This window comes from Anoplolepis gracilipes, chromosome 4 (assembly GCF_047496725.1).
Source record: "Anoplolepis gracilipes chromosome 4, ASM4749672v1, whole genome shotgun sequence".
NCBI classification, from domain to species: domain Eukaryota; kingdom Metazoa; phylum Arthropoda; class Insecta; order Hymenoptera; family Formicidae; genus Anoplolepis; species Anoplolepis gracilipes.
In genome coordinates, this window is record NC_132973.1 from 10,115,930 (window position 1) to 10,143,270 (window position 27,341).

The window sequence follows — 27,341 nt, forward strand, 5'->3', positions numbered from 1 at the left end:
TTTAATATTTGCGTTTCTTTTCTGCGTGTATAAAGTTACACTTTTCTTATAAGGAAAAACAAAATATTAGTACAAAAACTATTAGCATATGTTGCAGTAATTAGCAAAAGTTATTATCTTTTTGAAATTTTCTGTAAAGTTTAACATAATATAAATTTTTTTTAGTTCACTTTTTTTTTAAGACAAAGGAAGTAAAATATTATGGATTATTGTTATATAATCAACATTGATTTATATAATAATTATAATTAGGATAATTAAGCATTGGTATTTGTATTGATGTTTAAAACTGACAATGTTTAATGTAATTTATTGATATAACAGCATTCCTTATATAAAAATGGCATGTTACCGATTTAATTGTTGCCGCTTGTCCTCGACGTTGATGATTTTTGGTAAAAAAATGCGTGTTACCGATTTAATCGTCTTGCCGTTTTTCCTCGACGTTGATTAATTGTCTCGCTATCTTGTCAAATGCATTGTGACTTGCTTTACTCGTGTCGTCTGCAGCTATCAAATTATCATGTAAATTTTGATAATTTGTGTGACAATTTGCAAAAAAAATAAAGAAAAATTAAGAAAGACAAAGTTAAAAAAAACGAAGAAGAGAAAAGAAAGATAAATAAAGAAAGATACATATATCATATATGTATATACTGTATAGAACGTATCTAGATATAATCCTTTCTCATGATATGATTGTATATTTAATTTATGTAATTTATATTGATAGAAAAAAGGAGAGATGGAAAAAAGAAGGAGAAGGAATGTAATGTTAAATAAAAAAAGAGAAAGAGAGAAAGAAGAATGCTTTCTTTAAAGTTAAAGAAGAGGAAGAATACATAAAAGAAAAAAGACGAAGAGAAAGAAACAGAAAAAGGCAAGAAAGAAAAAATGAAATGTAATATTAGGTAATAATATAGTGTGTAATATGTATATGTACGTACGTATAAATGTATGTACGTCCGTATGTACGTATGTATGTATATGCATATTTTATCTCTCTGGCTCTCTTTCTTTCTTTCTCACTTTTTCTATATAATTTTATAATTTTCTCGTATAATTTTCCCTTATTATATCATGTATTTAATATGTTATTCAAATTTATTTATTAAAAGAGAAAGAGAGAGAGAGAGAGAGAGAGAGAAAGAGAAAAAGAGGAGGAAAAAAAATGGAACAGGGAACAACTTATAATATTAAGTAATTAATATTATTAATATTAATACTTAAAGTTAGAGAAGAGGTGACAAATAGTTAAAAGTAAGGGAAAAAGAGAAAGAAGAAAAAAAAATGTTTTATTTGAACTTAAAAAAGACGAAAGATAGGCAAAAGAAAAAGAAAAGAAATAGAGAGAAAGAGAAAAGAAGAGAATGAAGAAAAGGATAATGTTTGTTAATAATCTAGGTAATATAATATTGTGTAATAATATCTATATATAAATGTGTGTACGTATGTATGTATTCTCTCTCTCTCTCTATTCTGAGTGTATAACATTCTGCCGTTATATTGTAAATATTTAATATGTAGTTGTAATTTATGTTGAGAGAAATAAAGAGAGAGAAAAGAAAAAGAAAAAATAGAAAAAGAAATATAATATTGAGTAATTAATATTATTAATGTTAATATTTAAAGCTAAAGACGAGAAGAAAAATAATCATAATTAAGAGAGAGAAAAAAGAAGAGAGAAAGAGAATAATAATATTACGTTAAAGTCGATGTGCTGCATTTTGCGTATATAATAGTATTATTTGTGGCTGTCAAATCATGCAAATTTTGATAGTTAGTGAATCAAAATAAAGTTAAAAAAAAATTTATGTTAAAGTTGAAGAAGTTAAAATTAAATTTTACAAATTAAAGATAAATAACAAATACGTAAAAGAAGAAAAGAGAGAAGTAGAAAAAAAAGATAGAGAAGAGAAAAATAAAAAGGAGTAACGAATAAAGAAATATATGTATAAAACTAAATTATTTCATAATATTAATGTGCTATCCATATGTTATGTGTTGCGCGTTTAAATAGTAAATATGTATAAAAATTAAATATTTAACTCTTCAGATAACAAAAAAAAGAAAAAAAAAGACAAGAAGAGGAAAAAAGAAAACAGAAAAAAAGAAATAGAGAGAACTTTTTCTTTAGAATAACTTTAACTTAACTTTAACTTTAATTTCTTTTGCAAACTGTCAAAATTTACACAATTTGGCAGCCGTAAATAACACAACTAAAGCAAATCGCAGTGCACAAGCGAAACAGCCAATTAGCATTGCGAAACAGAAGCTTCAACGCTTCGATATATTCACATTCAAAGCTTTATGCCATTTTTTGTGAAGAAAAAGGTTAAATTCGTAATTAAATTAATAATAAATTAAAATAGAAATAATAATAATTATTATATAAATATATAAATAATCATTATTATTTATGTATTACGTGTTATTAAAATATGACTGTATATTTTATTTTAACATCCATTTTTTGTAACATAAATGTAACTTTTTATTATTATTACTAAGTATATAGTTTATTGTAAAATACAAAATGCTATATAACATACCTTTTATATTCTCAATTTGTTTCAAATTTGTTTTGTATTTTCATTAATTTAACGGGAATTACTTAATTAATAATTCTGATCAAATTGTTTATAAAGTTTTATTTTATTTAATTTTATAATGTTTTATATTAGCTTCATTTTTTAAATTATAATAAATCATATTTTTCTAACATTAAATACATGTGATAGATCTGTTTATTTTTTCGGCAGTAGGCGAAGATGTATAAATCCATCAGCTGGTCGCAAAACGATATAATTCAACATGGTCATTTCTTCATGCGTTTTCATACTCTTCACTCTCCACTTTCTAAGTATGGCTGTTAATATTATCTTTTCTTCCATCATAGCGAATTTCTGTCCAATGCAGTTTCTTGGTCCACCACTGAACGGAATGTAAGCGCACGGATGTATCTGTTTTAAATTCTCAGGTAGAAAACGATTTGGATCAAATTTTAATGGATCCGACCAGATTGCTGGATTTCGATGTAGCAACATGATTGGCGCTGCGACCGAAGTACCTTTCGGAATTATATAATTGCCTGAAATAGGAGAATATGTGTGTAGAATTTCATGGAAAGTAATCCATCTCTTACATTTCAAATCCTCAAATGTGCATCTTCCAATCCTTCACTGTCAAATTCATTGAATTAAACTCATTGAAAAGTTATTTAAGTTTCAATACCAATTATATTTATAATTTTGTAGATGACCGAATCAGAAAGCATTATATAACTAAGAAAAAAATTTCAAACGTCTTTGGAAGAGAGTTAATAATCGAGACTTATTTTTCATTTATGTTTAAAAAAAAAAAATTCAAGAACTTCTTATTATCTTTAATTCTTAGTAGCTCTAATGATAGTGTTTAAATATACTTTTCAAAAATAGATTCTTACGGATGTAGTCATATTTTGTTCTTAATTTAAATCAACTTTTTTTAGTACAAATAGTTCATAATTTAAAAGTATACATTTTGAAATTCTAATTTATTTTGTTATAAATTATTTAAACGTAAGAGAAAAAATCACAGACAAATTATAAATATTTTTAATGCGTATATATATGTATATATATAACAAATTATATATATATATATATACTAATATATATTATATTACACATATATTCTCTAAGTTCCAAATCTTCTAAGAAAAATGTTAACTCACGTCGCATTTCCATTTTGTTTCATTGAATTTTTTATTTATTTTCAAAGGTTTGTATCATTAATTAAAATTTAAAAAGTCTCACCCATTTTTATATCTTCTGATATTTTTCTAAAAATCAGAGGTATGCTTGGATATAATCTGCGCGATTCTTTTATAACTCTTTCAAGATATTTTAATTGTGAAATCTCCTTTAGACTAGCTGGTATCTGTGAATCTTTGAATACCTCCTTCAGTTCTTCGTGAACTTTTTCTTGACATTTGAGATCATTGCCTATACAAAAAAGCGCCCAACTGACGGAAGCTGTTGTTGTATCATGGCCCTATTATTATATATTATTTATTATTTAAAATCAAGAATTATATTACTATTGAGAGATTAAAAAACGAAAACTAAAATATCAATAAAAAGAACTTTTATCACATTTCACTCACTGCAAAAATGAATGTATCCACATGTTCTCTCAATTCTTCATCAGTTAACAAAACGTCATCTTTCTCATTTAAGTCCAATAATAGATCTATAAAAGCTTTCCTTTTCTGCTTATCTAAAGGAATTATACATATATTTAATTATATATCACGTATAAATAATTCAATTTAAATTCACAGAAAGCGAAAAAATTGGTTTTCAGAAAGTATGATTATTTGTGACTTTATATCTATAGATAAAATAATAATTAATTGTATATATATTAAAGTATATAATTAATTATAAACAATAATAAGATTTTAAATATATGAGAAGAAAAATAAAAAAACTTCAACGAATTAAATTTTAAATATGCTAATACATAAATACGTAAAAAATGTTAAATATGCAAATAAATAAAAGCTTATTTTTCAATTTATTTTGTATTACTTCTATCTTTATTATTACGTTTTGCTAATATACATATAACTTTATAATTTAAGGCAAAGTACTAATAAAAACATTAAAAGTAATTTATGTAAAAAAAATATGTGTTCAAAAATTTGACGAAAATCTGCTGCATTAATTTATCAAGAAATTCATAAGAACAAAGCTAATGATAGTTGTCTAATATTATACATTTGACATATTTTTGTATTAATTGCTGCAATTTATCTTCGTACCTAATGTATCAGAATCATCCTGTTTATTTTGTGATTTATTGTTCTGCATACGTGCAAGTTTCTTCTTTCGTATTATCTAGAAATTGAAGTATTCTTATTATTTATCGAAATTCGATCTGTTTTAAATAAAATAACGAAGTAGTATGTATTTAATACAACTAAATTATAAATTTTTTTTTAAATTTATATAATATTGTAATAAATAACTAACGAAATATATGTAACAAATATACATATAAGCATTAATTTTCTCTCTCTCTCTCTCTCTTTCTTTACACACACACACACACACACACACACACACACACACACACACACACACGCACACACACACACACACACACACACACACACACACACACACACACACACACACACACACACACACACACATACACACACACACACACACACACACACACACACATATATATATATATATATATAATATTTATGCAGGATGTCCGGTAATTCGCAAAAAACATCTCCTGTACAGATAGAGCGGATCAACTGAGCAAAAAGGATTTATATCGTTTTGCGATTTTTGGAATAATTATTGAGAAATTAACTAAAATAATATCGACCAATTCATTTGAGTATTAGTACGTGGCGAGAAAAGCCAGCCCGCTGTCACGTGATTGCTAGTCGCACGCATAGTAACCGTGTAACAGTAAGCTGTTTCTTCTCGCTTCTCGCTGTGATCCTAGCGACCGCGTGACAGCGAATTACCGGACACCCTGCATATATTATGACGATGAGATATGATTAAGCTCAATTTGCATAATTTTGTATAATTTTTCAAATATTTATAAAAAAATAGCACTTTTGTAATATTAAATGATATCCCAACTTTCTAACAAATGCCTTATACAATATATAATTATAATAAATTTTGTTTTGAAACAAAGATGAAGGTCATATATAATTAACTGAGATAACATTTAGAATGATTTCTTTTTATTCGACTCATTGTCAGAGTCGAAATATTTTAAAATCAAAATTCTTGCCTTGTTCGTAAAGCTATGTATGCTGTTTATCGCTGCTTTACATTTTCTTCCTTGAGGTGATAAATAATATATCCAATCATACATCCACAGGCCCGAATAATTCATACGTAACGAAAACAGTTTTATAAATCTGAAATTATTATATTGTTAATTTTGACATCCCAGTTAAAAGAATACTTGATAGGAATAGAAAACTGGAATAAGTTTTCATTATTATTTCATACATTTGTCACACACATTATCAAAACTTTACTTTTGTCTCATTAGACGTTGTGTGACTAAAAATTAACGTTTAATTAAAGTATATAATGCAAGTTTGTAATAAAATATTTCTCTGATTAAACAGAATATCAAAATCTTTTAGAATTATACTTCTATCGTTAAAAGTTTATTATCTATTTAAGCGCTTAAAAATTAATTATTATCATGTTATATTATAAATTGTAAGATGTATATTCTATATATGCTATATATCATCGTCTTTATATCAAAATCACGAATTTTGTAATTCTGAATTATTACAATTTGAAAATTTAATGTGCTGAAATATATATATTTATTTCTTTCGTGAATTGATATGATATTGATACCTCAGGTTTTACATGATTTATTGATAATACATTTGCGTGTTTGGCGTAGAATTTTTGTCCAAAATTGAGTATGAAAATGACATAAGTGACAAAAAATCGGAAAAATTACACATTTGTGGTTTGGCATAAAGATGACGATATATAGTATAGATATAGAATATACATTTTACAACTTATACAAGGTTATAACAAATGTTAAACAAATAATTTATTTTTAAGTACACATATATTTAACAATGTATGTTGAAAGACTTATATAAAAATATAAAATATGAAATTAATATTTACTTAAATATTTTAAAAATAAAAAGTCAATAAATCAATTATCAATAAATAAGAAACAGAGAATTTGTTCATATCAATCAAAATATATAAAAACAAAATATTAATTATATTAAAAATACTTACTAATACTTACCATACTTCCTACTAACACACATTCTAAGATTATAGTCATAAAATTATAAACATGTAAAAATAGAATAATTTTATATATTAAGTGAATGATAGATTAAGAGAATTTGTACATAAACTTACTTGTTTACAGCCAATCCATATGACGTAATTTCTTCATCGTCTAGACCCATCATAGTAGCTAACAATCATTTTACATATATAATATATATATATATATATATATATATATATATATATATATATATTCTATATATATTTATATATTTATATATTAATTACAATATAAAAAAGAACTGTAATTGTAAAACAACAAGATAATTACTATTTAATTTATATAGTGTATATAATATATGAATACTAAATAAATGCATTTCTTGGATTAACAAAATTTTTTAAATTTGTAATATAAAATTATTATTTGATTTTCTTTGTTTTTAAAGTTGCTACGTTAGCGTTTAATAATTATTTTATACTGTTGAAAGTATTCATTATGAGCTATTTTCAAATGTATACACGATTATGAACTGTCACACACAAATTGCATAAGCTGCATATGCATAAGAGAGCCTGATATGCATCAATAAGCATCAAGCAATACTTGATTCTCACTGGTTCATATGTTCTTATGCTATGGGTCTTATTTCCTCTTTTTCTTCTTTCGTATTATTTCTTACCACATATAATGTTGAAAGTGACCTTTTGCATAAATGATAAAATATCAATAACTTGAGTCGAATTTTCTGTCATTTTTTCCTCGATGCATTTTATTATAATTTCCGTTTTTTCAGACATGACGACAGCAAATTTTTCCAATATATTAAAATGAAATATAGGCGAAAGTATTCTTCTATGTCTGTACCACTGTTTAACTAAAATGTATGCACTTATATTATTTATATACATTACAAGAATATCGCTTTTTTACTTTATACTTAGTTTTTTATATTTTATTATATGTTTTTTACTTTATATCACTAGCTAATACTGGTCAGCATGACAGTCTTTTTGTAAAATATATCTTAAAAATGCTGTTCTTTACCTGGAGCTGACAAAAGCCCATTACCTAGCCATAGTTTGAAGATATTAGACGTTTTTTCCGTTTTTTCAAGATGCGTGTTACTTTGGAGAATACTCTATAAATTTGTAAAACCAAGATAATAACTCAAATGGCAACAAGAGCATAACAATATATGATATTTCGCACGTTTGCTATTAAAAGAATTTTGTATATATATCTTATATATATCTGTATATATATATATATTATCGAAAAGGTGATTTTTAATAAATCTAACATTTATACTATTGACTATAAGAAATTATTCAGTCAAGGAAATTAAACAAAGTATACTCAGATATTTAATAATCTATTAGCTTGCAAATTTTTAGAAATATATACTTTATTTTATACATGTATCAAAAAGTAAGGGATATGCTCAACTGAAACGTGAACTAAGGTCATAGTTCCATAAAAGTCGCAGTTTATGTTTCATTTAAACGTATACATATATAATTTATTAACATATATATTGAAAATATATTGCAATTATTATTAATATTTTAAAATTATTTCTTACTTCTAAAAATTCTGGTTTAACCACGTAAACTACTGGGTCCTGTCTTATCCAAATTGCATAAAGCCCATCTTTGTTTTTTTTTAAAAGTGATAGAAATATTTTCATCCGCTCTGCGTCGAAGCAATTAAATTAATAATTAATATTGTTTATAAAATATACGTATATTTATATTATATGTGTGCATGTGTGTGTGTGTGTGTGTGTGTGTGTGTGTGTGTGTGTGTGTGCTTTCTGTGAATTTATAGATATAAATAAATACAGATAGAAACTAACAGAAGAGTTTTTTTACCTTCCTGAGGCCTGGTCAGCATATGTAATACTTCAAAAAACGAATAATCAGTGGTTCCGGGAATATGGCTCATTTTTTTCCGTTTGATATAACAAGTATACATTATCCAAACAATTTTAGAAAATATAATAACGCCAAAAGCAGATACTATCAACAGAAGAAGACTCATTGTCAGAGTCTATGAGTTACAAAAAAAACAACTAAATTTACACAAATATAATTGAACTAGCGCTTGGAATATCGGACTATATATAGTCTCGATGCATAGTATTTAAATTCTGATATTCAATATCTTTTTCCAAGTTTTATTTCTGTGCAAAATAAGATGTATTATTTATACACTATATGCATTTTAAAAATGTAATTCGTTTTTCTTGTAAGTTATTTCTTTTTTAATAGGTGTATGTTACTGATAGGCATATCTGCTATTTACACATTATATGCATTTCAACTTTATGTTTTTCTTTCTCTTTTGTTAGTTTTTTCTTTTAGAGTTATTTATATTGAAAGGTAAAACATTTTTAGTTTACTAGTTTTTTGTGAAAAACGGTCTGCGTCTGATAGCAAAATGAACCGATTATAAAACGGTACATTTAAAATGGTAGAATAAGTGGACACACGAACACACATAGCACGCACATAAATGCTAATATGAGCAATTTTATAACTCGTTATCAGTAGTCTCGTTTTTGCATATAACTTTGTGTATTATTTTTTAAAATAATATAGCTCATATTACAATTCGATATATCTTGGTATTCTTCACAACGCATTACAGAGATTTGATATATTTCTCTCTGCATAATCTTACGTTTTTAGATAAAGAAAATATCATGAAATAAATCTCTACATTCATATTTGAAGAAATAAAAATTATCACAAGTTTCTTCGTTTTTTCCTGATTCTTTCATAAACATGTTCATAATTTAATATTTGCGCTTATTCCTGCGCACATAAAATACGCTTTTCTTATAAGGAAAAGCAAAATATTAGTACAAAAACTATTAGCATATGTTGCAGTAATTAGCAATTGTTAGCATATATTGCGGTAATTAGCAAAAGTTATTATCTTTTTGAAATTTTCTGTAAAGTTTAACCTTCTTTTAGTTAACTTTTTCTCTAAGACAAAGGAAGTAAAATTTTATGGATTATTGTTATATAATCAACATCGACTTATATAGTATTTATAATTACGATAATTAAGCATTGGTTTTGATGTTTAAAAGTGACAATATTTTTTGTAATTTATTCATATAACATCATTATAATAAAATAGTAGTATATTCAATTAATTGAATTATTCATGTTTATCACTTATGTATAGTAATCATTTATTTACACAATGTGAAGGAATAAAGATTGCAACACACAGACAGATCTTGATCAATAACAACTTTAATGATAATAACGAGCAAACAACATTAAGATTTATACAAGGTGTCCGGTAAAGATTGAATCAACGTTCGGTAGCAGGTAGAGCGCATTAAACTGAACAGAAAAGTCTTTATCATTTTGCTATTTTCACAATAATTATTGACAAATTAATTAATAAATATCGACCAATTTGCGCAATATATTAGCGCTCTGCGAAAAGAGACAGCCTGCTGTCACACGGTTACTTTGCATGCGACTAGCAACCGCGTGACAGCGGGCTTTCTCGCCACGTGCTAATACTCACACAAATTGGTCAACATTTTGTAATTAATTTTTCAATAATTATTGCAAAAATCGCAAAATGGTAAAGGATTTTTCTGTTTAGTTTAATGCGTTATATCTGCTCATGAGCATTGATTAAATCTTTACCGGACACCCTGTATATGCAATGATTTCAGCATTGAATGTAGATGTATGTTAATATATTGTCAGAGTCAGATAAAAATAAATAAAGAGTAAATAAAAGCCTTCACAAAGTCGATAATAAAATCAAGGCTTGCCGCTTAATTGAATATTATCAACACATTTTATTTCAAATCTGTATTCTGATGTTATCTTATCATTCTGGTTTCTATCAAATACGATTTCGTTGTTTTATGCGTTTGGCTATTTGATACTGTAACATTTCGAATTATCTAAAAATTTCAGAAATTAAGTGCGACTTGTTATTATGTCATTAATCAAAAATACATTTGAATGATTAATATTTAAGAAAACCACAGAAAAAGTACCATATGAAAGTTAATAAAAAATGATTCCAAGAGAAAGGCACAGAAAAAAATTTAAACTCTGTCAAATATCTATAGGAAAAAAATGCAAATAATGTCTTTCATTAATTATGATATTTTTGTTTATATTTATTTTTCATATTTATCTTCTTGGAATAGAATATTTAAAATTATTTTGTCATGATATGGCTAAAGTAAATTTTATCTATTAAATTAAAATTTATAAAATCGTTGTCTAAATAATTATTATTTATTGGTTTTGATTCAACGTATTCTGCATATTACAATCGTAACCATCAAATATTATCGAAAATAGAAATGTAGGGATTTAATTTGTTAGTTTCTAAGAAGTTTAAGAATCCATTGATTATAATTGAATTCCTGCATTACTTTAAACTTTAAAGCATAGTACTTTTGTGCTACATTCGTTTCTGCTTTAGATCGTGTAAACGATGTGTCGCAATCCGACTTTTGGACGCGTCTCAAAGTTTTTGGCCCATTTCATTTGTTACCACAATACATAAAACTTTGAAGACGTGAACCGAATCCCGTAGTGACGTTATTATTCGTCGACGTCATTATGCAGCGCCCGTGCCTTCCTCAAGGATACCGAGAGAGTGATACCGATAGTGATCGAGAAGGCGTGATAAATCAGGATTTCCAGAAAGCTTACTTGCACAGACGAGAACGTCGTATCGTCTGTGATTCTCTGCGGCTCTTATCCGCGCCTCTATCCTTTGCGCCTACGTTATAACTTTGGCAAGTGTCATTGTAGCGGAAAATACGAGAGGTATACTAAATCGGATATGCACGTTTATCTGAGCGGCTTTCTTGATGAAAGACAGGAATGTATCTTATATTAAAGAATGTGATCTGCGGATATGTATGTCTCAAATATTAACGATGTTCTAAATTTTTCTGTTTAGTTTTAATGAGTCTCTGTAACAAATGTCCTTTCGCATTTTCGCTTTTACAGTATCTCCTCTAGGATTTATTGGCGAATCGACGGCACTATTTTTACGGCGGGGACCACGTCGTCCGCCTCGTATTTCGATCTCCGTCTATAGCAGCCGAAGGCTACGCGTCGCACAAAGCCTCGGAGTGCTTTTATTTTACGTAACGGATTTTCCGATAAAGTATCGCGCTTCGACGTTCACCGTTCGGCTCGGTGTAAAATGTTATCCAGCTCGTAAATGCGCCTCCTGGGACGCGTCCTCGCTCTTCTTACATAGATGCATGATATATAAGCCGGGACGTGCATATATATACGCATATCTCTATCATCACTTGTTGAGGAATCGTCTCTTTATCTTAGCGCGCGCTCGATTAATGAATGAGTGACCGCGCGAGTGGGAGGGGGGATTACGAGGAATAAGACAAACTGTGGCTACTACCTGTCATAGTGCGTACGCTCACAGCCACGTGAGGCGCGTGAAAGTGCCACGTGGTCCCGCGTCTTTATTATTAGTCCGTAGATTATCGGTACTGTCGTTCAGAAAAGAGTCGCAGAGATTTGAGATAAATCACATCTGCTAAAAGTGCGCAGCGCGAAAATAATCCGCTTTACAGAACCTTTTAAAGAAAATGCATTATTTTGCACTATAAGAGAATAATATTTACGGTATAAATATCAAGATGTCTTTATCTCTATATTTAAAAGAATATATAAAAAAAATAGAAAAAGACTTTTGTATTTCGAAAGCAGTTTTTGAAATAATATAAAAAAAATTGTTTATCGACAATCTCAGATTTATTTTTGCAGCCTCTGATTTATTTTAGCAATGGTATCGATGGACGGTCTTCTGCAATAAATATACTCTCTTATTTGTACCGAGCTCTCTTACGAAAGAGGCTGCATTTAAATGGCTCGGTAGTCTCAATAAATTGTTGACGCTTTCAATTAAATTCACCAGCTTATTAGCGGTCATTGAGAAAATTGTTTCATTGGAAATATAAAACAAAATGAATCTTTTCACGAAACTTTTTGCGTCGTTTAATGTAGCTTCTTTTGTCTCGGCTCGAATGTCTCGATGTGAATGAGTGGACGTGTAGTGGAAATATAAAACGTTGCTCGTGAATCGTTTATAATGCAGATGTTATAATTATCGTTTAGATGCGTCTCGTTGATCATTTATTTTTATTTGGCCGATGTATACTAGAAAGGACAAAACTTTTCCCGTAAAGTCACCACCAAGTTTTGTTGGGAGTTCCGCTTTTCTTTCTAATTTCTTCGCGGGAAACGGCAGGGTTTAACTTTCCTTTATCGTAGTTGGAATTGCTGCAAATTTAGCCTGAATAAATTACGTCGCATTCAGTGTGACTTAAAGTACACAGACTAGGAAATTTTATTCCATTTATCAGGAAGAGATTTAGTTCGGGACATAAATTCTCTGATATAGAGTCTCTCGTTTCTCAGATATTATATAATAACGATTTTTTTTTTTAAATCTAGATAAAAATATATAGTAAAGAGAATCGGAAAGAATATTTCGTGTTATATTAAGTAATCCATGTGTCTAATGTCTGCAACAGTAAGAATGTAGGCTTGACTTGAATGTAAGCAATTCGATTGTTAGTTAGTTAATCAAGCTTTCGAGAGGAATTTGAATCGCTCGGTTCGATCTCCTTTGCGGAGAGAATTTTCAGCTTGCACAATTTTACGGCCCATTCGAAATGGGAGTTGACCCGGTTCACGTGTTCCAGCTCAGTAGCCAGTATCCACAGCGATGTACCACTGACGAGCCAGGGGGAAGTTTTGCGATCCGCAAGGGTCTGCCGCGATCCCGAAACGATTTCCGACCTCGATATTCCCCGAGTTCAATCTAACTTGGGTCTAGAATTGGGCGCGTTCCTTCGCAGATTCTTCGTGCGGGCGGAGGCAAATCCTAAATCGGATAACTCGCCGTCTAAGCTTGGACGGGGGATATCTCATGTGTATACGCGCTGCTAACGGAAATTGGATTACCCTGTGTGACGATATCATATTTCACGACGGCTTGTTTCGTAGGTAAACGTTGACATTGATACATGGAGAACATGGGAATCTGTGAATACGCGTTTAAGCCACGTGTCACTTGGTACCGTATAACACCCTTTTGACTGAATATAGACTTGTTTCCTCACTTCCTTGTCTTTGATTTAGTTAAGTGTCCAAAACGAGATGGCTTCAGATTCTACAAGCTTGATATTACCATTTGAGAAGTTTCATATAAACACTTCATATCTATAATAGTTTATTTAAAGAGACTGTTATTTAAAAAATCAAATTAATAACCAATGATTAGAAGAAGTATAATATTAAATTTGTGGGTAGTACGTTTGCGTGAATTTATTAATTTGATAATTTAGAGAATAAATCTATCAACGTTTTAACGGCGAGACTTTATCACGAGACTATCTTGAAAAAGAAAATACGAATTATTCATTTTACTGAAACGTGGTGCGGTTCGATGATGGGCTTGTTAGCATCGGATATGACATTTTTCCTACTCGGCTTGGCTTTTTGTATCGGTTCCATAATTCAGCGCGACAATAGCTCCAATCGCGAGACCGTAATCGGAATAGCGGCGATCGAATGCCCGACGCGTAATGTAATACTCCATGGTGAATAACGATCGCGAGGCGACAGCGGCGAATATTTACGATCTCTGTCAGAAATTACGAAATATCGCTCGCAATTTATAAGCAGTCAACGAATCGCGCGAAAATTGAGAACGCGGCAAAGTATGCGCTTCTGCTTCTCCTTCGTTCCAATTAGGCTCCAATCTTCCAGTTGAATTTGCAATATATACAAAATTTTCTCAAATTAATGTAAAAAATTTCTTTCTCTCATTTTTTTCATCGACTCGCATCGTTATTTCATGTTTTATCTTTGCTCTGTTTGTTTCCTTGCGAGTGTCCGCACACACATGAACTGGTTTGAATCTATCACCATATATGTATGTTCTGAAACCGCTCGCGCGGTGAGTTTGGTCTGATTCCATTTCGACGGTGCGTGTTCCGCAAACCTCTAGTGTATGTACGAATGTGTGTTAATTTTTTTCTTTCCAATCCTGTACGCATTCCGTTACGGTATTGCTGTTTATTGAGGTGGAATGCACAGGCGTAAAATATTGCGGCGAATATCAGTGGGCTCTTTTTCATTCATCGTTGACTCATGCGCGTATAAATTTCTCTTAACGACGTTGACACTTTAATTGGAAAGCGAATTAATAATGTTGCCGCACGCACGCGGTTATAACCGATACGTAATACCGCAATTGATAAACGGATAGCACAATCGAAATATCAATTGACAGTGGTTTGGAACGTATGTCAAAAAGCTTGTTTTAGAAAATAAAACAAAAAAAAATTAACAATTTAAGAGGATCCAAAAGCTGTTCTATATTATCGACCAAAATTTAATCTAACACGACAATATATAAAAGTTTTGCAATTTATACACACAAAATAAGATAGGTTTCTGCTAGGAATTGCATGTAGAAATATTTGTGAACTTTTAGAAATGACGTCTGACGTGAGAGTTTGTGATTCAATCTCGCACACTCAAAGATCCACGAGAGTAATTTTTTACAGATTTTGAAAATCTTTTTTACTAGACTTGTAAAGTCATTTCCAAAAGTTTACTAATATTCTGTTATGTTATTCCAAACGCGGACGCTATATCTCTTGCACGAACATACCGTAGAACTTTTTATATTAAATAAATATGGTTGCGACGTAACTGTCATTTTTTTAACTTTTTATTATTTTTATATGAAATTATTAGCCTCCGCGTGTTGTTTTTTTATAAGTACTTTAATTGTGGAGAAGGTCAAAATCTGTAATTCATGTCGGTAATTTTGGATCCCCTTCAGACTTCGAAAAAGTATAGATAAAACTTGTGACATTATTATTTCTATTATGTTGAAGTTTACGGATTCTTTGAATCGTTTATTAGAATCTGGTCAACATCGCGGAAAAACATAATCGCATTTATATCGCGAAATTATTTCTGGCATTGTTGTGGAAAAACAAGATCGCCGAAGAACGAGATAAAGAAGGAAGGTATGGTAAGTGCTTGGATAGAAAACAGCGTTCCCTTGTTACTAAACTGCGTATTTTCCGGCACGTAACAATATAGAAAATTCATTTCGTGTTATCAGGAAGGAACAACAGAACAACATCATTTACCGTTTGACAGTTTATTGCAAAGAGCTACTTACTCGAATTACTAGTTAACTTCTTTGGGATAAATCATTGTAACTAACATTTTATTGTGTGCTTATTAAAGTTATCAAGTATCTAAAGAGATACTATTAAAGAGTGAACGTAATAATTGAGAAAATTATAGAAAAGTGATAAAAAATTCATAAAGCCAAAACTATAATCGAATCGAAAATATGTTGAACTGCGTCTTTTCGAAAAAATAATATATTATTTTATAATATATAAATGTATGTAATTTATATATTATTTATTTATATATATATTTTATAATATAAAATTTTACAATATAAAATATTTTAGCAGCAAATACTATGTTTGGTTTTGACAATGTACAACGCGCTATTGTTTACATGTACGATCTTATCATTCGCTCGACGACTCTCGAGCAATAAAGTTATAGTACGAGACATCTCATATATTATCGAATTCCTATTCGAAACACGATTGCAACAAATATTGGAAAACAATTTGCTATAATTATTACAACTGACGATTATTTACTTTCGATAAACAACACGTAACTATATCGTAAAATAGGTGATTTATATACCTTATTTAAGAGTGAATTAATTTCTCAATTAATATTATACATTTATAACAGATTAATTAACGTGCTGTTTTATTTTATGCCAAAAATTATGAATCATATCTTACTATAATTTTGCCGTAAATTATAATTAAAAATCAAATAAATAAATCAAATTTTAATTTAAACGGTTCAGTTAGATGTACTAACGCAACACTTGTGTTCTATTGTTTGTTGACGATGCGTAATAAATGAACATAAACAAATGTTGCATTTCATGAGTATTGTATAAATATTTTCACATACGAGTAGAGTACTAACTACCAACCAACAGAGTACCTATTCATTTCTGATGATTGATGAGTCCTACGTACCAAATCACTCAGTGATGAAAAATACCGATTCAAACGCGCGGGCTAAAAGATAAATTTATTTTGACATTAATATGTTTTATAATATTAAAATAGACGTATATATCATTGAACCCTTGGTCAAAATTGCGATTACTTCTATATACATATATAAAGTAAAATGATTACATTTTTTTAATGAAAATAAAAATGCTTAAATCTTATCTGCTACTTGAAGAATATAGAAGAATATGTGATAGGAGTAATCATTCATTGTTGCATACATCAGCTAAACATAATCAACAATTATCGATTAGATAGATACGATGCATACGTCAGGTGTACGTAACTATGTTGCGTAACGCTTACATGTGCCGATGAGATATCGATGACATTTCGTGACAACCCCTTCGGAAGGCACCGGGCGTGATATCATCTGCAAGACATATCCACCCCCCTATGTCAGTTGCTATTAATCAGAGCCCACTGACCGCGAACACGCGTAATATATCGCGAGCCAACGTTGCTGAGGGGACGATCTTATTTATAGAGTTATTCTACTGTGAACAAGATTGAATGAGATGTCTCAGCAAGCAAGTTTCGTATAAAATGTGATGTACACATTTATATGATTTTTATAACAGTTATTGTAAAACTGATTTAAAGATCAACTAAGTAGATACTTAATTTTATTACCTTCATTTATATACATAATAATCCCATTTTTTATTTTGTGCGCATTTCAGTGATATAAACGTAAGTTATATGAAATACAATCGTAGGTTCAAGATTATCATATCTTCGGAAAAGATTCGGATCATAACGTGATGATTGAATTTCTCTTATCCTTCTCACGTTCATATCTTCCTCTTTAATTTAAATTGAAGATACGTGATGTGGTTCTAAAGCGTAATGAGTATCGAGCACACTCGATCGGATATTTTTTTTGCCGGACCGAGACTGTGGACATTTCACGGAGGCCTGTGAATTATTCGATCAATCTTTGCTTTCGTGATCGAGAAATTCCCATTTATAAATCTCTCCTTTCCGCAGCGTGTAAAACCGCTCGCGGTGCATTTAATTAGGTCACATCGGTGTGCATTTTACCGTCACTCTTTAATAATTCCAGATTCCGTTCTCTCTTTCGGTTGAGAAGCGGAACCCGAAAACGGCTAACACGCGCATAGTCAGGTATAGGTAGATAGGTAGGTAGGTATACACGACCATAGTTAGATGCTTGGACATATACAACGCGAGCGGGATGAAATCGCGGCGATTTATAACGCCGACACCGACGCGCTATCTTGCTGCGTCCAGCAGCTCTCGCGAGAAAGAGAGAGAGAAAGAGAGAGAGAGAGAGAGAGAGAGAGAGAGAGAAAGAGAGAGAGTGTGGTTCCCCTCTCTCTCAACGATATAACATCGACCGATGTGTGTGGCGAGCGTTACTTCCACTTTACTTACACACGCTACGGATGCAATAACAGCGTTCTCTCCTGGCGAGGACATCTTTTTCACGCTTTCGCATTTTATTCCTCCCCCACAGACTGGTGCGTCGGCAAAAAATAATAAAAAAAATATTTCTATTTGCAAAAGATGAAATTACTCTGCTTTCCAATTATAACTTGTTACAGTCTTATTTCATTACACGTTTGAGCGTGTAAATTATTTTTATTTTCTTTATATATTATAACAGGGAAAAAGATGCGTATGAACGTGGCTCAAAATATCAGATTACTCGAATAATAGAGAAATATTTAAATTCTACGAATGGAATTTTGCAAACATGTATATTTTGCGAACCAGCATTTTTTAGTTATGTAGCACGATAGCGGATTTTTTTACTACACGCGAATGCGAAAATATCGAATTTTTGAAATTCTCAATCGAAAAATCATTTCACTAATTTACTAATTATATCATCTTCGCGTGATTATTTGAATGATAACGATCACGTTTACGTATCTAATTGTAGTTTAAATACTCGGAGCAAAAGATTTGCATATTTTCCTTTATGCATGCGAGTAATTTTTTTTAACTAGAAGAATGACCGCTTTACTTGGAATTTTCCGGCTTGTTATCGTGTGCATATTTGATAGCATGTAACGCACGCTGCGAGAAAGTTCTTCGTTAATTTTTTAATATTGATAAAACGCGAGCGTTGCGATTTTATCAAAAGCGTTAATCTTTCTACCGCTCAAGATGCAAATTTACACAAACGGATGTTTTCGTACTATGCTACTGCTATGATGTAACTTTAGGCGGCTACGTTTTACCAGATTAATTACATCAAGCACATGTTTATAATATAATACATGAAAAGTATATACAATATTTACACTTTAAGTTATCATCCTCATATATTATATTTCGAATAGCATTAAAATTCGCACACATTACCGTAAATGCATTGTCATATCTGTGTAAACGATTGACGAAATAGTTAAATATACATTTAGTAAACAGAGTAAATGAGAGTAAATATGTATACAAATATCATCGTAATTTACGATTCAACGGAGTACACATTACAATTACAAAAGATAATGAAAATTTCATATTACATTTATATGCAAAAACTAATCTATTTTATATTACATTATTTTGCTCAAATTTTTATTTTACAAACTGCAATGTCGCGTTCGCTAACGTTCGAATACTTTTCGCATCAATCGTCTTGTCGGAATTTTCTCTCGCATTCGCTATGCTTAATAATTTTCTTCGACCGTGACGTTGTGGTTTTATTTTTTTTTATCGTTACTTGTGCAAAGAAAGGTAAGGTTGCCATCTCGCGCCGACTTTAAAACTTCGATATTGCATTTTGCGGGCAATATGCTTCTTTGTCGTCAATTCTTTAAGAACCGGTGGGATTCATAAATTTCGTTCTCTCTCCCTTGACCGAAGTTAAAGTCGCGCGTCGCCTCATAAAGTTGCATGTTTTTCGCATCTATTGCTAAAACATTTCGAGAAGCGAACCAAGCTTCGTTGTGATATATTATATTCGTTTGTATATAAAACTACTAACTTTTAAGAAAATATTAATCGTAATTCCATCGTGATGCATTCTTAATGGTTGCAATTACATATTAAATAATAATTGTTTTGTAAAATCCAAAAAAGAATCAAATTTTTTTCAATCATCTCTGGCCATTGACCTAAAGTAATTTTATCATTATATCATATATTGCATACATTATTTACATACATGTTACGTTGTTGTTTATAATTCCTTGCTACAAATGCATATATTTATATAGATATTTACGAATGCTGCGATGTAACAATAAACTATTGTTTTACACGAGTATTTAATTAACAAAAAAACAATTTATATATATGCTTCATTGATATTATAAATAATATAGAAAAACATATGTTGAGAAAAATGTGTTCTCTCTTCCTTCTAAAAAATTAAATATATTTTATTTCGCCATTTTTGAAATGTCGTGTGTTCGATCAAATTAAAAATTCATTCCTCGTTGAAAAAGTTTGTTTTTATTCCTTTTGCCGTATTCGCGTGAAGAAGATGCCACAAGATGGTCGAGAGCTGATGCCTGCCGATACGCTAGACACGAGCGTGCAGCATGCAAAACTTGATAGGAAACGTGGAGAATAGACAGGCACGCGATCATTTTAGAGCTAGTTAGATGCCTGTTTGTCTACTGTTGTAGGTTGAGAAGATGACGTTGAATCGCCTATTTTCCGCCTTTGCGAGTCTCGATAATCGTCGAGAGAAAATGTTATCTAATCGCCCGTAGTTTCTTGTTAAAGAAGAAATAAAAGAAACCTAACTTGTGACATATGAAGAAAGAGTTTATAACTTTAGACTATTATGATACGTGAAAGGATTTCTTCTCTTTGAAAAGACTCGCAACATTCTTCCTTTGTGCATTCATTCTTTCGAACTTGCCGAGCCAAGTGCGCGCGTGCACTTAGTCTAGACATGTGTCGCGGGTGAAAAATGCATGCGAATCAAGGTACGCGAATAGCGACGAGACACGCTAGTGCACATTGAATAATATTAGATCGGCCACATGGGCTAGGTGAGAAATCTGGAAGCACGTTGCTGCGACCGTTCTCTCTCAAGGCGAATGTGAAAAGTTACAAACGTTATCCAGACTGCGCGCTTCAAAATCTCACCCAGGGGGTAAAGAGACTTATTTGATAAAAGTTTCAAAACGTCGGATATAATCGTATAGTCGATCTTCTTTTTTTCGCGTTTTACCTTCATTTGCCTTCCAAGATGTCGTGTCCCACGTGCAGAAGTTTCGCTTCAGAAAAAATTAATGAATTAGAATTACATATAATCCTGAGTTTCTCACCGTAATTTCTATAAATGAGGGAAAATATATTTTTTTTTAACTCACTTGCTTTGAAACAGCTACATGTAATTTCTGCGAGTGAAATTGGCTTTTATATTAGTTGCGTGTTAGATATAATATCAAAGCTACTGCCAGTTAATTAGCAGCTTCGTTAATTTTTAATTAGTAATGAGAAAGCCTCTCATAGTTCTTTTTTTTTTTTTTTAAATTCTATTCTGAATATATTTGTGAACATAGTGTTAATTAGTTGTTTAAGATATAAAAGGAATATAAAAAAATAAAAGAAAATATTGCAAAATTAAACTAATACCTTTAATTATTTATCTGCGTTCAAAAGGTTCATGCTGAAAGTCTAAGAGAGACTCCGCATACGTTGTTACGGGTCGAGGAACAATTTCCACCCAAATATTAAACGATAAAGTTTTCGTAAACGATGGATCCGATAAAATATTCATTTGGACAGAATTCCTGATAGGATTCACGCAGCAATTATGAAAGATTTTCAGCGGTGTGGAAATTTACGGTGCTGCGTTGAGTTGTCGAAAGGGAACGCGAAAAGTTACGAACGGTATCCTGGAGAGAATCTCGTTCGTGGGTGTCGGCGAACTGCGCACAGATAAATAGAGTTCCTGGAGATCCAACGGAGATCGATGGTGCGGCACGTTCAATCCATCGGCGCGCGTCAGAAGCTACTTCTCGCGTGCATTTCCTGTTCTCGGCTTGTCTCACAGCATGTAGCAAGATTGACGAAATCGAATGAAGTCCCAGCGGGGAAAAAAAATGCCTCGTTTGAACGAGACGTGCAATACCGAAGAAAGAAGACGATGTCATCCCCGTCGATCGTGTGGAATTCTAATTCACTCCGGGCTCGATTCACTTGATATTCAGCGCGTTTCTTCAATGATTCTTCATGTGCCGCACAATATATGTTTATTCCGTTGTCAAATCATGCCTGGTATTTTTTTCTGATTCGAAATCATCGCACGAAAGATGGTAAAATTATTTAATTAAATCAAGAAACAAAAAACGTAAAACTGATTTACCTCAGGCATTGAGTTTCAATATACAATAATGCCAATTAAATTCGCAAAATAGTATCTCTCTTCGGAAACTGTAATGTTTCAAGTAACTTTCAAAGTGTCATTAAAATTGATAGAAATGAATTATAATTATATATAAAGTATAATAACACTTACCTGACAAGGTATACAACATTTAGACGATTTATCATCAAGATTAGACTATTTCTAAAATCATAATATAATAAGACAAGGCCAGGTTTTTGTAAAATGCATATTGTATATTACGTAATTTCGTTTTCTTCACGAAAAAAAATGTTAGAATCAGTTTAAATTTATGTATTATAGCGCATAATTTCCCTTTCTCTCTCTCTCACACACACTTCTTTCTCTCTCTCTCTCTCTCTCTCTCTCTCTCTCTCTCTCTCTCTCTCTCTCTCTCTCTCTCTCTCTATCGCTCTCTCTTTCTTTCTTTCTTTTTCGGCACGGCATGGAGATTTGGTTGGCTGCATGAAAGACAAGTATACCTTCATCTCTTTATACAATATACATTCTGAACGTTGTCTAAACGTGCCACACTTTGTTGTGCGATATAAATGTGTGATATAATATGTGGCACGAATTAATTTTTCACCGTACGACATTGTTTTACGTCACGGGTTGCAAGACAACATCTGAATGTATCTTGTCACGCGAATAAAATTTATACAAATGTACAATATTAATATTCTTTCATAAAGAACATATATTGATATCACTGAATTATAGTCGATTCAATGACCGTTTTAATCCTAGCATTTTTCTTGGCATTTTTTTTTCATTGAAAATTATTATCGTAGATTAAACTGATTTATAACAATATATAATATGTGCGCATATCCGTTTTGACTATATCATTATTGTAATTATCCGTTAATTTGTGAGCTGATCGAAATAATCTCAAAATATTCGATAAATCCCCTTACCAATAGGCGATAACTTTCCGAAGGACTCTTGATGAGAATTTTGCAGCTTATAAATTATCAATAATCAAATAATACCGTTAGATGAAATGACGGAAGCCTGTTGATTGAAAAATTTACAAGTTGTAAGCGCAAATCCTCACTTTAACTCTTCTCGCGGTTAAAAACGCTTCGATGAATGCGCAGAATTTTGAAATCTAATGACACGAATAGTGATAAATGGAACCGAATTGAACACCGAACAATTTGTCTCGATTATCACAGACATAGTGATACGCGATATATACCAGCCACTTCAATAGCTCTACCTTTATTGTGTACAGGTTATTGGTTATTCGACTAGATTTATGATTTTGCCATAGCTTTGATCATTTCGAGTCGATCGCATTAGGACAACTTGGCGAGATGTTTATATTGAATAATTAACGCGTGCTAAACAGCATGATCAATATAATTGTGTTACGGTACCGTTTTACAGTGACCTGATAATTTGCTTAATGAGGATACATCTGCTCGGCAGCTTGCTTGTTATCCTTGCGGTAATCTAGTTGGTTCGCAAGCGTCTTGCGGTGTTGCATTACAGAAACGTTTAAGCTTGATGGAACTCTGTGTCTGCAGACGCGGAAATCAGAGTAAATCTGAGTCGCTAAAATTAGAATAGACGCTTCGGTAGATTAACGTATCGCTAATAAATAAAAACTAAAATACTTATATATATATATATATATATATATTTACATTTTATATAATAATAGACAAAGTAACATAATAGTAGTCTTTTAAAAAATGTTTGAGCACATAATACTACTAATTTTAATTAGTCGTAAATCAACCCCTAATTAAAGAGGATATCCTAACCGGTCGTTCACTGAGACGTCTCTACCCTTTGATTAAAGCTCGAATACAATGGTTCGAACAAGATCGCGCTGGATACTCTGACGAAGGTAGTATTCTCTTGCGATACAGACACGCGCGTATCTCAAATGCCGTGCGATCTATGTTGCGTTTAGAATAAGACGTTCCGAGAGACAACGCAGCCAACCGTCTCTTCCGTTTCTTTCATGTCAAAGCACAATATAATAAACGTAACACACTTCCTTCTCTTTCTCTCTCTCTCTCTCTCTCTCTCTCTCTCTCTCTCTTTTTCTTTGGCCTTTCCCCTCTTGTCCACCCTCTTGGCACGACGATGGAAAAGTTCGCGCGCGAAAAATCAAGCGGCAACGTTGTCCGCTTTCGGCGCCGTGGAGCACTCTCTCTCTTTCTCTGTTTGTCATCGTCACGGGGTGCCTCTCGCCAGCTCAAGGTTCTCGCGAAACCCGCGTGGGAGCTCGTCAAGCCTTCATCTAAGCACCTGGCTCGATCGGGCGAGAACAGCCACGGCCAGGAAGAATAGCGACGAGCTAGCGGCATCCGTTCGCGCGCCGCTATGATGTAGCTCGGCTAAACTTTCTCCTGAAACAGCGTCAAATACACTCACAAGGAAACACTCGCGGGTGTATCTCTCCGATCGGTCGTGTCGGGAGATAACTTTCTCGGATACTTTGTAATCGACATGAGTGGCTCATTTATATCTCTCTTGCGTTAAAATTTAAAAACTGCCATCGATATTCCATATTATTCGTAATAATATAGGGTAAACTCGGGTAAGATGACCATAGTTTTTTAAAATGCCAAAAACAAATACTTTTATTTTTGTTATTTTTTTAATAGTGTTTGGCATATTATCTTCACTGTAGCTTCAATTACGTAAAATTATCGAAATTAAAAGGAAAATATTTAATTGAAATTTTATATTATCAAAATAGTACAACGTAAGCATTGGCCATCTTACCCAACTTTTAAGGAAAAGATGACCATAATATTTATAAAAAAAAATAGTGGAAACGAAAATAAAAATTATAGGTCATATAACAATTTACATATCTTTATAATATGTCTAACGTCGATTACGATAACTTAACTGTAATTTATTCGACGTTATAACAGTTTTTAGTGGACTCGTGAAAAACTTTGCAGGTAGTCAAAAGTAAAAATATGATAAAAGATTCACAATATCGTTATTTCGAACAATGTATGCACATAAACTATTGTAAATATCGATTATCTTTGATAATGACTGAAAAAGCGCCCTATGTAGCGATTATTGAAAAAATTACAACCTATGGCCATCTTTTACGTATGATCATCATACCCTAGTTCACCCTAAAGTATTTCTTAATTTAAGCTGCGACACGTTTGAAGCTCATCAAAGTCGGCGACAAGTAATCAGGAGCGTTTCCTTATCGAATAGTCCGACTGAATTTGCATGAGTTCGTTGTACATCAATTATAATGAAAGCCTGAGCGACATGATGCAAATATCGGGAAACATCTTGTATAATTCGATTCCAACCGAGAACGTGCCGAGCCTATATTACGCTACGTGGAAGATAATCGAAATGACGTTTGCGCGAGTCTCACTTTGTATGTTCCTGTGGGACTGCGAATTTCGCGGCACATATTCCCAAGTGAAGATGCAGACACGGAAGGGGCGTTTGAATTTATGAATGTATTATTTTCGCATATCGCGCGAAGCGAGTCTCGTCGTGAGACGATCCATCATCGGACAATCGTGTCACGTGAATTTCTCTGTTATTTTCGCGAGATGGAGATGTCGTCCTGGCTGTGTCATATATTTTCGTATCTTTAATATTTTATTTTAAAAGAGTGCAAAAAAAAAAAAAATAAATAAAATTTATTTTATTCTAGAATTGAGTTGAATGTAGTTCTTTATCTTTTTATAGTATTTTTAATTTTGTAAAAAGTTAAAAATTACAAGTAAAATAAGGCTTACAATTAGTTAAAAAAAATATATATATATAGCTGTAATAACAAGTAATAAAGATGTTCTATTAGCTCGAGGAATACGATGCAAGATATTTAGTAAAGATTAGCCTGAAAATTATAATATATAAGTATATTGCGACATCAAAGCTACCGTGCAAAGTTTGTGTTCGCGTAGTTGGAAAATTCGACTTGCGTACTTAGTTTCGTCGTAGAGTTCGCGCGCGAAAGCGTTTTAAGAAGATCCTTTGCAACAAGTTCCGACATCCCGGACTTACTCGTAGGAGTCAAATACCGGAGGACTTTTAGGCGCGGAGCACAAGTTCAAGATAAATATTAGATGCTACAAGAGTACGTAGTACTTTAGTAATAAATAGCCGAGTCTATATACAACTACACTGTCAATTACTTAGATTCGCGAGACGAATTCTCCCCTCATGACTGTTGTCAATCTTATTTCTCAGCCTATTATACATTATATATTAGTCATTGAATCGTTCGAAATCAATTTTCACGAGCTGTCACGAATCAGCGGGATGATATTTTAAGAACAGGTTTCTCTCCACAAATTTTATATAATTGTAAATTAAAAAAAAAACACACATTGAACAGTAACAGGCTTCATATCCTCTATATATAAATTATTAAATGGGCGATATTTCGACAGCAATCTGATAAGAGATTATCGAGAAAAATATCGAAATATAAAAGTGTCCTCACCGTTTAAAACGTGCACGTGAACCGTCGCAGGTTGATCCGGCAGAGTGGTAAGCTGGCACGTATAGTTTCCGCTGTCCGTAGGTCCGACCTTAGCTATGCTGAGAGTCGAATTGGCCCCCTCCTCCATCAAATCCGTTTTTACGCTGCAACATAGATGGATCCGAATTCGAAAGTGTTGGTTGAAAATCTCTCCCGTATATCGGTCCACGTCGCGCCATACGATTCTGACGTTATCAGAATCTACACATATTAAAGTTTCATCTCAAGTCACTACTGACTTGTATCTCAAATAATTAGGAATAGGAACTACATGTTACGACATTTAATAGATACGATCGATAAATATGTACATGTAAATGGCGATGATAATATTCTTGGGGAAACATTTCGAATGAAGCTGCCAACGTAAAATCGCGCCAAGGGAGAGAAAATCTCTTAAGGCTAACGAGAACTTTCTCTCTCTCTCTCTCTCTCTCTTCTCCATTTCACCGGTTTCTTCGCCCCACGTCTCGGTTCTTTGTCTTAGCTAATCGCCGACACTCCATCACCACTGAATGAATCGTTTT

The 27,341-nt window shown here is 31.7% G+C and overlaps 2 protein-coding genes across 6 annotated transcripts in view; both read right to left on the minus strand.

Moving 5' to 3' along the window:
• Positions 1 to 2,636: 2,636 nt before the first annotated feature.
• Positions 2,637 to 8,917, minus strand: LOC140665124 (cytochrome P450 4C1-like). Its single transcript, XM_072890865.1, has 10 exons — positions 8,688 to 8,917; positions 8,399 to 8,508; positions 7,861 to 7,954; positions 7,496 to 7,690; positions 6,942 to 6,999; positions 5,815 to 5,944; positions 4,808 to 4,883; positions 4,148 to 4,260; positions 3,798 to 4,035; positions 2,637 to 3,091 (listed from the first exon to the last, which is right to left on the minus strand). Exons 1-10 carry the CDS (start codon positions 8,854 to 8,856, stop codon positions 2,748 to 2,750), a joined length of 1,527 nt encoding a protein of 508 aa, XP_072746966.1. The 5' UTR covers positions 8,857 to 8,917; the 3' UTR covers positions 2,637 to 2,747.
• An 11,451-nt stretch (positions 8,918 to 20,368) lies between these two features.
• LOC140664840 (limbic system-associated membrane protein) overlaps positions 20,369 to 27,341 on the minus strand; it is a 142,675-nt gene continuing 135,702 nt past the window's right edge. For 4 of the 5 annotated variants that reach the window (XM_072890355.1, XM_072890354.1, XM_072890353.1 and 1 more), the window contains 2 exons: positions 26,776 to 26,918; positions 20,369 to 24,685 (listed from right to left, as the gene is read on the minus strand). In XM_072890355.1, the coding sequence (XP_072746456.1) occupies positions 24,573 to 24,685; positions 26,776 to 26,918 (256 nt within the window). In that variant the 3' untranslated portion in view covers positions 20,369 to 24,572. The remainder of the gene's footprint in view (positions 24,686 to 26,775; positions 26,919 to 27,341) is intronic. The other variant, XM_072890356.1, reaches the window with a different exon arrangement.

Excerpts from the sequence above, each read along its gene's own strand:
- LOC140665124 (XM_072890865.1), bottom strand. The coding sequence starts at position 8,856 with ATGAGTCTTCTTCTGTTGATAGTATCTGCTTTTGGCGTTATTATATTT. Across the intron at positions 8,509-8,687 it reads GCTGACCAGGCCTCAGGAAG|AGCGGATGAAAATATTTCTA; the intron begins GTAAAAAAACTC and ends GCTTCGACGCAG. Across the intron at positions 3,092-3,797 it reads ATCAGAAGATATAAAAATGG|GCAATTATATAATTCCGAAA; the intron begins GTGAGACTTTTT and ends CTCCTATTTCAG.